Source organism: Copadichromis virginalis, linkage group LG19 (assembly GCF_057382275.1).
Source record: "Copadichromis virginalis isolate Kocher_CV1m ecotype Utaka linkage group LG19, C_Virginalis_male_GT1.1, whole genome shotgun sequence".
In the NCBI taxonomy this organism is placed as follows: domain Eukaryota; kingdom Metazoa; phylum Chordata; class Actinopteri; order Cichliformes; family Cichlidae; genus Copadichromis; species Copadichromis virginalis.
Window position 1 is genome coordinate 12,639,048 of NC_140636.1, and position 13,872 is coordinate 12,652,919.

At 43.3% G+C, this 13,872-nt stretch overlaps 3 protein-coding genes and 1 non-coding gene across 9 annotated transcripts in view; 3 read left to right on the forward strand and 1 right to left on the reverse strand.

The window, feature by feature from the left end:
- LOC146685644 (kinesin-like protein KIF1B) overlaps positions 1-12,234 on the forward strand; it is a 55,433-nt gene extending 43,199 nt beyond the window's left edge. Inside the window, exons 4-6 of the mRNA XM_085441575.1 lie at positions 7,609-7,801; positions 7,959-8,077; positions 11,921-12,234. Of these exons, the coding sequence (XP_085297701.1) occupies positions 7,609-7,801; positions 7,959-8,077; positions 11,921-12,125 (517 nt within the window). The 3' untranslated portion in view covers positions 12,126-12,234. The remainder of the gene's footprint in view (positions 1-7,608; positions 7,802-7,958; positions 8,078-11,920) is intronic.
- Positions 1,404-5,693, forward strand: LOC146685652 (leucine-rich repeat-containing protein 31-like). 6 transcript variants are annotated; one of them, XR_014916744.1, is made up of 7 exons: positions 1,404-1,492; positions 2,256-2,358; positions 2,501-2,605; positions 2,684-2,848; positions 3,011-3,166; positions 3,440-4,203; positions 4,963-5,693. XR_014916744.1 is itself a non-coding variant. In XM_085441563.1 (7 exons), the coding sequence occupies exons 1-6, from the start codon at positions 1,475-1,477 to the stop codon at positions 3,895-3,897; spliced, it is 1,005 nt and encodes a 334-aa protein (XP_085297689.1). In that variant the 5' UTR covers positions 1,404-1,474; the 3' UTR covers positions 3,898-3,917; positions 4,056-5,693. The 6 variants fall into 6 exon arrangements, 5 of the variants coding, with proteins under 5 accessions (XP_085297689.1, XP_085297688.1, XP_085297692.1 ...); XM_085441563.1 differs by having other exon boundaries at positions 3,440-3,917; positions 4,056-5,693; XM_085441562.1 differs by having other exon boundaries at positions 3,440-5,693.
- LOC146685653 (kinesin-like protein KIF1B) lies at positions 5,852-7,155 on the forward strand. The gene is made up of 3 exons (XM_085442374.1): positions 5,852-6,584; positions 6,679-6,824; positions 7,003-7,155. Exons 1-3 carry the CDS (start codon positions 6,563-6,565, stop codon positions 7,153-7,155), a joined length of 321 nt encoding a protein of 106 aa, XP_085298500.1. The 5' UTR covers positions 5,852-6,562.
- Positions 12,235-13,075: 841 nt separating the features above from the next.
- trnap-ugg (transfer RNA proline (anticodon UGG)) lies at positions 13,076-13,147 on the reverse strand. Its single transcript has one exon. It is a non-coding gene; the product is annotated as a tRNA-Pro (tRNA).
- Positions 13,148-13,872: the final 725 nt, after the last annotated feature.

Sequence of the window (13,872 nt, forward strand, 5' to 3'; positions counted from 1 at the left end):
ACTATTTTGAATGAAACGCTTGATTGTTCGATGATCACGCTTCAGAAGCTTTGCAATTTTGAGACTGCTGCATCCCTCTGCAAGATATCTCACTATTTTTGACTTTTCTGTGCCTGTCAAGTCCTTCTTTTGACCCATTTTGCCAAAGGAAAGGACGTTGCCTAATAATTATGCACACCTGATATAGGGTGTTGATGTCATTAGACCACACCCCTTCTCATTACAGAGATGCACATCACCTAATATGCTTAATTGGTAGTAGGCTTTCGAGCCTATACAGCTTGGAGTAAGACAACATGCATGAAGAGGATGATGTGGACAAAATACTCATTTGTCTAATGATTCTGCACTCCCTGTACAGTTCTTGGTTGGCCCAAAGTTTTATATGAGAATTTGTGTTTATCTGATTGGTTAAAACTAATGGGGAGAAATTATAGTTTGCACTAAACTATCCCTTTGTTGGTGCCCCAAACTAGTCCCAGCCACTAAGCACTAAAGGTTTTTTTCCCCTATTTTCTAACCTTTACCAAATGACTTGCTGTATTAGTGACCATGAGAGCAACCCTGGTTGAGTTACAGGATGCAGTTTTTGTCTCGTGGTCCCGATGACTCACACATCTTTTAAGGTTCCACCACAGTCAAGTTAAGGTCTGGACTTTGCACGTGTTTTTATTTGTCACATTAAATTTGTGAAGACAACAGAAGCATCATATCAGTCTTTGGATTAGATAAAACATCTTCATCCTCTACAATGATATTTTATTTCAAAATGATGGGTAAAAGTGAGCAACAAAGGTTATCAGACATTTTTGTAACTTCATTCTCAAATCATGCGACATTTCCATATATTTATATAGTATATATTTTCATACAGTGCATTGACATTTGTCACAGGAGGAAACATTTGTAGGCCAGTGTATGTTTGTTCAACCTGTAAATCTTCATATTTCACAGTCACGTTACACATAGTTGAGATCACCCAACCCACTGCTCTTAATAATAATAATAATAATAATAATAATAATAATAATAATGATGGATTGCATTTATATAGCGCTTTTCGACCAGAGGAGCTGCAGGGAGTGCTGGTCGGCCAGGACGTGCATGACTGGGAAAAGTTCAAACAGGTACAGTCAGCCAAACAGACACAGGCTGTAGTTTCACAGCTGTCCTGTAGCACAATAACTGTGTACTGCATACTGTCAAAAGCATTCAGTCGGCTGCTTTAACACAAATATGAACTTGTGTCACATCTCAGTCTTAATCCAGACTTTTGTATGATAGTATAATATAATAGTCAGCCCACCCTTCGCAGCTATAACTGCTTCCACTCTTCTGGGAAAGCTTTCCACAAGGTTTAGGTGTGTTTATGGGAATTTTTTGACTATTCTTCCAGAGGTGCATTTGTGGTGTCAGACACTGACGTTGGAGGAGAAGGCCTGGCTCACAGTTGCTGCTCTAATTCATCCCAAAGATGTTCTATCAGGTTGAGGTCAGGACTCTGTGCAGGCTAGTCCAGTTCTTCTACACCAAACTCACTCATCCATGTCTTTATGGACCTTGTATTGTGCACTGGTGCCCAGCCATGTGCACACATGCCCACACTTTACACTTGGCACAGTGCAGTCAGACAAGTACTTCTGGCAACCACCAAACCCTGACACATCCATCGGATTGCCAGTCAGAGAAGTGTGATTTGTCACTCCAGTAAACACATCTCCACTGCTTTAGAGTCCAGTGTTGAGATGCTTAAATCACTCCATCTGACGCTTTGCATTGTGTTTGTCAGTGTAAGGCTGGGATGCAGCTGCTCAGCCATGGAAACCAATGAAGTTTGGACATCTGTAACAACAGCAGACTGCAGATATTGGTGACTTAAGTGCACTATGAGCCTTAGCATCAGCTGACTCGCTGTCATTTCCAATTACTTCCACTTTGTTATAATATCACTAACAGCTGACTATGGAATATTTAATAGCGAGGAAATTTCATGACTGGACTTGTTGCACTGGTGCATCCTATCACATTACCATGGTGGAATTCATTCAGTTCCTGAGAGCGACTCGTCCTTTCACACATGTTTGTAGAAGTAGTCTGCATGCCTAGGTGCTTGATTTAATACACCTGTGTCCATGGAAGTGATTGGAACACATTAATTGAATGATTTGGATGTGTTAGGGAATACTTTTGGCAACATAGTGTATGCCTGACCTTACAAACTCTATGATTATAACAGTCATTTTCACTGTTTTCAGAACACAAGTTATGGTTGGAGATATCATGACCGCCACCCCACCATACAGATGTTTTGGGAGGTATTTGATGAACTAACTGAAGAGCAGAGGAAAGATTTCCTTCGTAAGTACTTGCTGAAGCCTCCATTATGATATGTTACTGAAATCACACTGTATCATATAAAACATTAGATTTTTCTGCACTTTACCAAGATACATTAGAGAGCAGCATTGTTCTGATTAATATACTGTAAAGCTGCTTCTAGCTGGTGGACTGAGCCGCCTCACCTTTCACCTGGCTCACGTCACACACCTGGAGAGACTCGACCTCCACCTGTGTTGCCTCACGCGAGATGATCTAGAGGCTCTGAGTCAGTTGCTACCAATCTCACACGCCGGACACTAATCGCATGCTCGCTGCAGCAGTCATGTGACTCGTTGTTTTTCAGTCCAGGTGCTGCCCTCTCTCACTGCACTGACCGAGCTTGATGTGTCATCCAATAAGGAAGTGGGAGGTGTGGTCCACCTGCTGGTCTCCGCCCTCCCTGCGACACAAATGAGGAGGCTGCCATTCAACAGCTGCTACATGAGCAACGAGTCCTTCACTGCTCTGGGTAACACACACACACACACACACACACACACACACACACACACACACACACACACACACACACACTTGTTTATTTATAGAAGTTTTCCTTCAAGTCATTCTCCCTGAATACCTCTTCCACCCTCTAGCCTGAAATGGTGAAAACTTTGTGTTTATGCATCAGCCCTGGCGGTGTCCTATCTGCGCACGGTGGATATTTCCTGGTGTAAAGTGGTTGGCGGTCACTTGGCGCTCCTGCTGGATGCTCTGCAGCCATCAGTCGTCAGCGAGCTCCGTCTTTGCAGCTGCGAGCTCACCACTGATGACATGCAACATCTGGGTAACTAACACACAATGACATTATACTTTTTCTTTTTTGGTCTGTAGTGGATCATTAGGCTGCATAAATGTATATTAAGACAAGTAAAGCCTGAAGGAAATTGATATTTCTTTCATTTATTTCATGCTGCCAGCATCTGTAGCTGTCGTATAAAACAAAACAATGAAACTATTCGGTGTTATTTTTGTCTCCATCAGAAACATTGTGAACAAAACAGTAAAGTGAACAGGCATAAAGTGATCAGTTATCAATGGGTCCTCTTCCTCTGTGCAGCTGCCGTGTGCAGACGGGGCTGTCTCTCCTCACTCCGTGCACTGGATCTGTCCTACAACAGCTTGGTGGGAGACAACGGTTGGTGCAGTCTGTTTGCAGCAGGAGGTCTGGGCTCTCTGGAAGACGTGGATGTCAGTTTGCGACCTTCAACCTCTGCTCCGTGCTCAGCCTGGCTGCCCGCTCTGCTCCGAGCTCTGCCTCAAATGCCGGCGCTGGCTCGACTGGCCATGCAGAGGTGGACAGCTGACTGTCAGGAGAGAGAGCAGCTGAGGTACTGTCTGAAAAAGAGGAGCGTCCTGCTGGAAAGGGATCCAGATTTACAAGACACATCATCAACATGTAAAGGGAACAGTCAGGAGAGCCTAGAAGAGAGTCCGCCTGAGGAGATTGGAGCGGACCGCACTGGAATTTACTGTCAAAGAGCGACCCACTTTGTTGCTTTATTATTATTTTTTTAAGTCTCTGTTACCACAAGAAGGTCAGTGTTGACGTCAGCTGCATCACGTCTGATGTAAACTGTGTCACACGTGATGGTTTCAGGGAATACTGGGAACTTACAGAGTTAAGCACAGCTGGTGTGGGTTATCATATTTGTCGTCTCTCACCTTGGCTGCAGGGTCTGGGTCTTTCCAATGCAGCAGTCCTAACACTTGAGACACACATGCCGAGAAGTGGGGATACCTGGAAATGGACAAAGGCTTTCAGCAGAGTTTTAAAGCAGCTATTCAGGAAAAGAGCTGTGAATTATCTGCATACCTTGTTAGGTAATCAGCTATTTTGGGGTTCTTTAACAAATCAACCAAAAGGTCGACTGAGTATTTTCTCGTCAGAGTACCTTCACCGTTCACGATGATGTTGAGCACAAGCTGGAGCGTTTGATGGATGTTCTTTGCATCAAAGAGCTACGAGGAAATCCCAGAGAGTAGAGACAGGATATTATGTGAATCAGCATGAATGTTGTTTGTTGTTCAACAGATAAAAACAAGAAGAGAAAATAGAAACAAAGTAAAAAAGGAACAATTGTTTCTGCCGTTAAGAAAAAAAAATTGAGTCATGGCAGAGACCTGCAGAAGTCTTGAGTCTCATTTGATGACATTTTGTCAGATTGCCTTGTAATTTAAAAAAAACAAAACTGTTTTTTGAGCAAAAGTTCTCCAGGTTTTTTTGGAGTTCTTTCAAAGTTTTCTTATTTTTGGACGTTAGCTGCTTTTTCACTCTTTTTCAGTCCAGTCTGTGCATCTGAACATTTACAGAAAGATTTCTTTGTTTCGTCTTTAGACACTTTGTTAAACGCAGATCCCAGCAGAGTTCGCCTACCTTCTCTCCAACCTTCTCAGGTTTTGTGGATATTATACATGGTTATGCTGAGGATATGTCGGCTACTTTCCACTGGAAATGCCTTTTGGTTAAACTGTCAGCGAGGAATTTGCACTGTTACATTTTTATATAACTTTAATGCAAAAAAAACAGCTGCTTGTTTAAGTGAAAATACACTGATGGGGTTTTTTTCTATTCATGAACAGGAGTGTGATCAGTTTAATAAAAGAAAAAATAACCATAACCAAGATATGAGGGGAAATCTTGGACAAATACAAGCAGACTGGAGCAGCCAGCGTTCAAAACACCGATGTTCAAGGTAACAGAAGGTTCCCGAGCCACATCCACCCAGCTGGTTTCTGTGTTTCTTGTGTATTTGTGTACACTGTGACTTCATGGCTGTCTTGGGCTCCAGCTCTTGTTTTGGTGTCTCATTAATTTGATTTAATGTCCTGCTTAGTGATAACATCACTCTTGGCCTCCCTGCACTGGCTTCCAATTGAATTTAGGATTCATTTTCAAGTTCTTTTATTGGTTTTTAAATCTTTAAATGGTCTGGCACCTGCTGAAGCCCTATGTCCCCACTCGTTCGCTCCGGTCAGCTGAGCAGCTGTTGCTCTCAGTCCCCAAATCACGGCTGAAACTGAGAGGAGACCGAGCGTTCTCTATCGTGGCTCCTAAGCTTTGGAATAATCTTCCTCTTCACATTAGGCAATCGACATCAGTGCTGGTTTTTAAATCCAGATTGAAAAAGCATTTTTATTCACTGGCTTTTGACTCAGTGGTTGACTGACTTGTATTTTATTGTTTTTCGCTATGTTTATTATTGTATCGTATTTATTATTCTTATGGTATCTATTATGTTTCTATTGTTCAGCAGTTTGGTCAGCCTTGTGTGTTTTTAAAGTGCTATATAAATAAACAATGATGATGATGATGAACATAGTAACGTGTGTTGGGTTGCTCTGTCTTCAGACTCACTGTCAGACTGATTAGACAGTGAGTCTGAAGGTGAGAGTCCTCACTGCCCACGCCTGTCTTTGGGTCTGACCAACACCGTTTCCTGTGTGTCATTCCCCCCTCGCCTTCCCCCCCATCCGTCCTGTCTGCACTGACCTCTCCAATAAAGACAAAAGGCCTCATTTTCTGAAACTCTTCCTATCCCATCACCTTGCGAAGAATCACTTCACCATGTTGATTAATAAGGACGGTGGGAATGGTTTGAAGTCTCGTCACAGAAAATGTGCCAAAGGCAAAGAATCTGAGCTTGAAATAAAATGAAATGAAAGATCAGCCCCACACAGGGGTTAAATTCAGATGGAAACTCTTATCACACAAAGAGAACAAGCGAATAAATATATCTGAGTGTGGCCCCTCGACTGTCACAGTGTAGCTGACATTTGATCTTATCATGTGTTAAAGCTATTTTAATTACTGAAGAGAACCAGTGTCAAACTCAGCCCAAGTATGGTTGTACGTTAATCCTTAAAGCAACAACGTTTTTAAAGTTGCAGCGTCATTTTTACACCACACCTAAAATCCCACTAATCGTCCGGGCTCTTCACCCTATGACCACACGCTGGGGTATCTAACACCACATGACCCAAATGGAAACTATGTCAGCTGAAAGAAACCCATCGAAATGTGCAACACTTAAAACTTTGCCTGATTGGAGCATGGCTTCAAATACAGCCCTGAAAACAGACAGGCGGTCGTTGGCATTTCGTTACAAAGTTTCCTTGTTCAAAACTTCTGCTTCATTATAGCAACCGAGTGACTGGGATCTACGAGCTGAGCTTGTGTAAGATGTCTGACACTGGAAGCCCAGGTGAGCGGCCATGAAACATGTTTAAAGAACGGCAGCTGTTTTATCATAATTCTGTGGAGAGCTTCATCCTAATGAGGGCTCATGTCCTGAGCAGGGATGCAGAGGAGGAGGAGGAAGGTCCTGGACACATCAGTGGCTTATGTGCGTGGAGAGGAGAACCTGGCCGGCTGGAGGCCCAGAGGAGATAGCCTCATCCTAGAGCACCAGTGGGAGCTGGAGAAGATGGAGCAGCTGCAGGAGGTGGGGCCTTGAAAGATTCATAAAGAAATAAATCTGTTTAATATCGTAGAGGGAAAAATGACTTTTCAGCTCAAAGACCAAAGTGCTATTCTAAAAAGTTTTTTCTTAGAGTACAGACTTTACATGACTAACCTCCCCTCTTCTCCCCACCTCACATTCGCCCCCATCTTTCGTCCAGGTGGAAAAGACCCGTCACCTTCTGGGAGAGGCGGCTCCCGTGGGAACAGCTCCCACCACCAAGTCCCTGAGTGAGTCTGTCCCCCAGCGTGAGCTCCGGCACTCTGTCCACGTCCACCTCCGTCTCCTCGCAGATCTCCAGCACCACCTTTGAAAGCGTGAGAAGGAGCTGGCCACCAAGGTGAGAAAAACGTGGGCTTAGTGGGCGTTCTTGTTGCTGCCTTCTTCCTTCTCTGCTCGGAGCTGATCGGTCTTGTTCCTGTTGTGTTGTAGTGCCTGCGCCTTCTGACACACACCTTCAATACTGAATACAAGCAGCTGGTGAACAGCATCAGTGACTGCAAGGTGAGAAATAATATAAGGTGAAGAAATGCGACCAGGGTGAGTAATGCCATATTAACCCAAATACTGTCACTATGACATGTGTCTCACAGACCAAATGTAAGTCGACACTCATGTTCTCTAGTTCAAGCAGAAATGATGTGGATCGATTCAAATTCCTGAGCCTGGATGATTTCAGCTGGAAACAAACCAACTCTGCTTCTTCCTCAGAAAAACAAGCGCTCTCTTAAAAAATAAATAAATGAATAAAATCTCTTCTTTTCAGATCTGTTGTGTCCAAGAAGGGTTTTCTAAGCTTCGTGGAGCCTCGCTCTAACTCATGGGGGAAGCATTTTGTGGTTGTTCGCCGGCCCTACGACTTCATCTACAACAGCGACCAGGACCCCGTGGAGCGAGGCGTCCTCAACCTCTCCACAGCACAGGTGGAATACAGCGAAGACCAGCAGGCCATGCTTAAGGTTTGAGGCAGGATAGAGAAAGGCTGGATGTAACACGTTTGTCTTTTAATGAGAATTCATTCAAATTGTGTTGGTGCACGTTGATTGATGAAATGGCAAATGGACTGGGATTTATCATTTGAATGAATATGAATATAATGTGATGTTTTCTTTTCAGACGCCCAACACATTTGCAGTGTGCACAAAACATGGAGGCATCCTCCTGCAGGCCACCAACGAGAACGACATGAACGACTGGCTGTACGCTTTTAATCCTCTGCAAGCAGGAACGATAAGGTACACACACACAGACACACACGCTCCTCTCACACCACAGTCAAACGTGCAGCTTCTGCACCCTTCAAAAACATTCCCTTCTCCTCACAACGTAAAAATCTCCCTGCAGATCTAAGCTGGCGAGGCGGCGCAGCCTTCCTCCAGCAACCCCGCTGCCAGCTCAGCTTTCCTCCTCTCTATTCCCTCCCCTCAGCTTTTTGTGTTTTTGTTTCGATGACAATGTTTGGGTCTAATTTTGTTCCGCTTGGTTGTCATTCCCAAACTCTCCTAACTAAGTAGCATGTTGTAGTAGTCTGCTTGTGTGTGCACGACTCTTTAGAAACTTTCCGTTTGCCCGTCATCTGTACAAAAAAAATGTCTCTATCAGTGCTATTTGTCTCCTGAAATGAGTTTCATTCTATTTTGGGGGTTTTTGCTGTTGGTTTTTTTAATAAATTAACATGCTCGCATGATACCTGCAGCAGTCCTCAGGAGAAGACCAGGTTTGCTCAGTTTAAAACAAAAATGAACCAAATCAGCCAGCTTACATTTGAAACCATGAAGGAAAAATCTACAGTTATCTCCAAGTGACGTGTTAGTTTATGCTCTGTGTTACGACCCGGCTCTGCTAGGCGACAGCGGACGTAACATAAACGAGCCCAGAGACTAGGGGGTTAGATAAAAAGAAAAACATAAGGTTTATTAACACAACTGAAAACCGTTAGTGAAACAACTCACTAGGCAATAGAGTGATTTTAAACAAACATAACAACTCCAGTAACACCAATAACACCAGTAGAACACTACTCATCTAAACATCTCACAGGAGGCAACTCAAAACAAAGGCTCACATGGCAGCAGTGCAAAGGCAGGAGGGACCGTCTCCACAGTCTGTTCAAATCAACAAGTCCCTCCACGAATGAAGAATCCTCAGCCTTTTATCTTCTCAGGTGATTGCAGGCAGCTGTGTCATTGGTCTGTCGTACTCAAGGCTCCCTCAGCAGCCAATGGTGTGAGTGGTCTGGCACGCTCTGACCTGAATGAAGGTGGGGCGGGCATAGGTCCGGGCCAGCCAATCCCCCGTGAGTCCTGGAACACTTTGATTTCCATAGAGGAAGGCGGGGCCACCCCTCCCCTTAAAGTACCACCTATGTTGGGCAGAAGCAGACATTAAAGAGTGTGAACAAAAACAAAGAACAAACACAGCAAAACATGTTTACAAGCGGGACAGACCATCAGCTAAAACATTTTCAGACCCCTTCTTATGGTGAATACTTAAGTTGTATTCCTGCAACAACAGAGCCCAGCGCATAAGGCGCTGGTTATGATTAAACATGCGAGTAAGGAACACAAGTGGGTTGTGGTCGGTGTACACAACAAGAGGTAACATGCTGGACCCCAGGTATACGTGAAAGTGCTGAAGAGCCAACAACAAAGTCAGGGTCTCCTTTTCAATGGTGGAGTAGTTTAACTGATTTTTATTGAACTTGCGGGAAAAGTAACAAACGGGGTGGTTCAAACCCTGCAAGTCTTCTTGCAACAGCACTGCCCCAGCCCCGACAGCACTGGCATCAACCTCCAGTTTGAATGGTCGTGTCAAATCAGGTGCAGCTAACACAGGAGTGTGGCAGAGGAGGACTTTCGCACTCTCAAAAGCATCTTGACACTCACTTGACCATATAAACTCAACTTTTGGGCTGAGTAGGTCAGTCAATGGCTTGACTACTGAGGAGAAATTTTTACAAAGGTTTCTGTAGTAGCCCACCGTCCCTAGAAACCTACGCAACTCACGCCTGGTGGTAGGTGTGGGAAACTCTTTAATCACTGCCACTTTGGCATCTATGGGCCGGACCTGTCCACGTCCCACCTCCCTGCCTAAGTACATCACTATAGCTTTGGCAAACTCACACTTAGCTAAGTTGAGAGTTAGAGTAGCTTGAGCCAAACGGTGAAATACCTGGTGTAACGTTTCCAAATGATCTTGCCATGTTTCAGTATAAATTACTAGATCATCTACGTAGGCACTGCAGTTGGACAGGCCACGGAGGACTTTATTTACCAGCCTCTGGAAGGTGGCAGGAGCGTTACACATGCTGAAAGCCATGACTGCGTATTGTAGAAAATCATCAGGTGTAACAAAGGCAGAGATGTTAGAGGCACGTTCAGTTAAAGGGACCTGCCAGTAACCATTAAGAAGATCTAATTTAGTGACATACTGAGCAGTCCAATACTGTCCACACAATCCTCAACTCTTGGGAGAGGATGTGAGTCAGCCACAGTCACAGAGTTCACCTTCCGGAAGTCTGTAATAAAACGGGGCGAGCCATCTGGCTTAGATTCCACTATACAAGGCGAGCTCCAGGGGCTTTGACTGGGCTTCGCTAAGCCATGTTGCAGCAGATAGTCAGCCTCCTGTTTCATGAGCAAGCGCTTATGGGGGCTGGCTCGATAAGGATGCTGCTTAATAGGTTTAGCTCCCTGGACATCAATATCATGCTCTAGCACCGTAGTGCAAGTTGGCACATCCCCGAGTAAACAGGTGTATTCCTTAATCAAGACAGTAACACAGGGGTCAGAGTCAGGAGCTGTGATAAGAGGCCTGGTGGTGCCGACCTTTTCAATAAAAGGTGATCATCATGTCTGGCGATTATACCTCAGCAGAGACTTTGTTTGGTGAATGACACAGGTCAGAAATAATAGAAACAGAAACAAACTTCTGAGTGACAGACGAGCAACCACACACAGCAGCGCCATCTTGTTACCAGTCAGGTGTGAAGAGCAGTTAGACCAAAGGTTCATTCAAGACTTTTTATGTGAAGGGAAGGATTTTAAACTGGATTCTGGATTTATCAGAAAATCAGTTCAGCTCGATCTGTTTCAGGATGGCTGAGTGGTCTAAGGTGCTGTGTTTAGTGCTCACTCTCCCCTGGAGGTGTGGGTTTGAATCCCACTTTTAGCAGTTTCTGCTTCATTGTCTTTCTCGGTGTTCACATCTCCTCATTCCTGAAATGGTCTGCTCACATTCACGTCCAGTCCAAAAAGGCTAGGCAAGCGCCTGTACCGTCTCCGACAACTCAGGAAGTTAGCAGGTTTTTCCAGTGGTCCTCAGAACTTTCTATTCAGGCGCTGTGGAGAGCATCCTCACACAGAACATCACTTCCTGGTGTGGGAATAACTGTGTCCAGGATTGAGAAGCAGAGTGATCCGTGCGTCAGAACGCTGCTGCGTTACAAATGCAAATACAGTATGATCCACAAATATAACGTCCCTACAGGACATTTACACCAGGAGATGTTGGTCCAGAGCATCTCAGATATTAAAGGACTGGTCCCATCCCAGTAACAAAATGTTTCGACTTCTGCAATCAGGCAGAAGGTTCCACACCATCGGGGCCAAAACAGACACTCGAGGAGGAGCTTCTCTCCTCAGGCCGTACGAGTCCTAAACCAGAACACGCCCCCACTCCCCTCATAGCATCAATAAGTGACTGAAACAGGACCTTATATCAATCTGTTCACACTACCCTGGTCGCATTACTGTTTACACTTCTCTGGTCACTCAGTTGAATTACTCTGTTTATATTACTCTGGTCACTTGTTTACTTGCACAGCTCTGTCAATACGTTGCTGTGCTAATATGGCACAAGACACTTTAACACTCCATTTGCACAAAGTACATTTTCAGATTTTTGATTTAAAATTTCCAGACTTTTAAAATCTATTTACTTATTGTATATAATGTCTTTTTTTGTACAGTCAAAGGAGCAGTTCAGGAGACATTTCACTGTTTGTTTTGTAATTTAATGACTATGCATGTGACAAATAAAAAATCTTGAGTCTTGAACGTTATGCTCTCTCTTTCTAGGCCCTGCCAGTACTCTCGCTCCAGCATTTTGGATCAGCTGAAGGCTTTTGAGGGAGTTTTTATGACATCTGAAAATAGCAAATTACAGTTTCCCAGGACTTGCATGAACAGTTCAACAGCAAAGCCCCAAAAACCAAACAGGCTCATCAGGGATTTGAACCCAGGACCGCTTACACCCAAAGTGAAAAGGGAAAAGCTTCCTTAGGCATTTTCCAGGTCACAGCAGAGGTGTGCTTGCAGGCGGAGGAGGAGTGAGGTGCTGAGGCTGCTCCTGCTGCCCTCCAGCGAAGCCCAGGTGGCAGCTCTCAAACCTGCCCACAGCAAAGAGGAGCAGCTTCAATTACATGTTTCTTAGATTGTCACAAATAAGCTTTCGTCTAATTTTCAGATGATCACTTTTAATTTTAAATTAAGAACCAATTTAGGTGGGTTATTTAGAGCTTCCAATGAGGTGCATGTGTTTAGATCATGGCGGACAAAAAAAGAGTACCTGAAGAAAAACCCTGCAACATGGAGCATGCACCCACCTGCAATCAACACAGTGGCATGAGCATATAGTCATACAGATGAGCATGACAGCGTCAAGCTTCATAACCAGAAACCTTACACCACAAATTAAGTCACATTTTGACCCTAAAATCTGAATTTTGCAGTTAAAATCATCACATAATTTTCATCTGTAATATTTTATTTCACTTGGTACATAAGTTACATGTGTGCATAATGCACTGAAAGAGATTCCTTTGTGGTACTGAAGTACTGATGTTTATTTTTGGCCCTTTTGTGTATCAGTAAAACTGATGTGCGTTCTTCCACATGCATATTGTTAAAGTCGTGTGAGAGAGTTACACATTTATAATATATGATACATAACTGTGTATTGTAGTAGTTCTGTGTACAAGTTTGAATTGAATTCTCTTATTTAATCTAAAATAAAACTCTGTGTTATCTTGAATAACAAATAATTACCTTAGAAAAACTTTTTGGAGAATTTAAATGGTAAACAATAAGAACAAGGCCAACAACATCCTTCATATCAGATCTGTTAGCTGTCCCTGTATGAGGGACTATGGGAACATGTGTGCAGCTGCAGAGATTCTTTCAAATGGAGCCTAAACAGCATGTGGCAGCTGAGAGGCTCTATAGACAACACGTGGGCTCGTCCAGGATTTGAACCCGGGACCTCTCACACCCAAAGTGAGAATCATACCCCTAGACCAACGAGCCACACAAACAGTCCAGCAAGTCTTTTTTCACAAAGTCTCACATCAGAGCAACTAGATGAAGAAGAATGTGTGAAAGATTGTCTTGAACGCTCAGAGAATCATCTGTTTGTGTGCTTGATTCTAGATTTTATTCTAGGATTAATTCAGTAGAGATTTATTGGACATACTATAAGGACACATTCTATTTAACTTGAATTCTCAACAACAACAATGAGGGCTGGCCCTAAATAAATAAAGTTAAAATAAATCATATCACACTAACTGCTCTGTGTGTACTTTTTAAAAGAATCTTCTATCATTTGAATATAGCAGACATGCTTTATAAAAGCCTAGTATATATTATTTTCTTTCTTCCCTTAAACTGAAAGAATTACAAGTATGTAACTAGTATAGCAAGTTGAGTCATACTGTACCAAAAGAAAACAAACCTCTTCTGCCAAAGAGGAGGAGTGTAGAGATTAGAATATTATTTTACTGTTACTATTCATAACATTATCATTACTGTTGCATTACGTATCATTTATCATTATCATTTCATTAGAGCATTTATTGAAACTGTTGATGTTACATTAAAGTTTGTATTTCAGGTGTGAGCATAATTACATAATAATCTTTCATTGCAGGTGCAACTGTAACCATGTTATCCATATTGCATTTTGTGCTAATTAAAGAGTTGAAGCTCGGTCAAGTTAATTAATGGGCTGAAGCTTCGGTCAGCGCGACGTC

Coding starts and splice junctions, on each gene's coding strand:
- LOC146685652 (XM_085441562.1), top strand. Junction 2,849..3,010: donor CGAGTCCTTCACTGCTCTGG/GTAACACACACA, acceptor TTTATGCATCAG/CCCTGGCGGTGTCCTATCTG. Junction 3,167..3,439: donor TGATGACATGCAACATCTGG/GTAACTAACACA, acceptor TCCTCTGTGCAG/CTGCCGTGTGCAGACGGGGC.
- LOC146685653 (XM_085442374.1), top strand. CDS start 6,563: ATGTCTGACACTGGAAGCCCAG. Junction 6,585..6,678: donor GTCTGACACTGGAAGCCCAG/GTGAGCGGCCAT, acceptor TGTCCTGAGCAG/GGATGCAGAGGAGGAGGAGG. Junction 6,825..7,002: donor AGATGGAGCAGCTGCAGGAG/GTGGGGCCTTGA, acceptor TCTTTCGTCCAG/GTGGAAAAGACCCGTCACCT.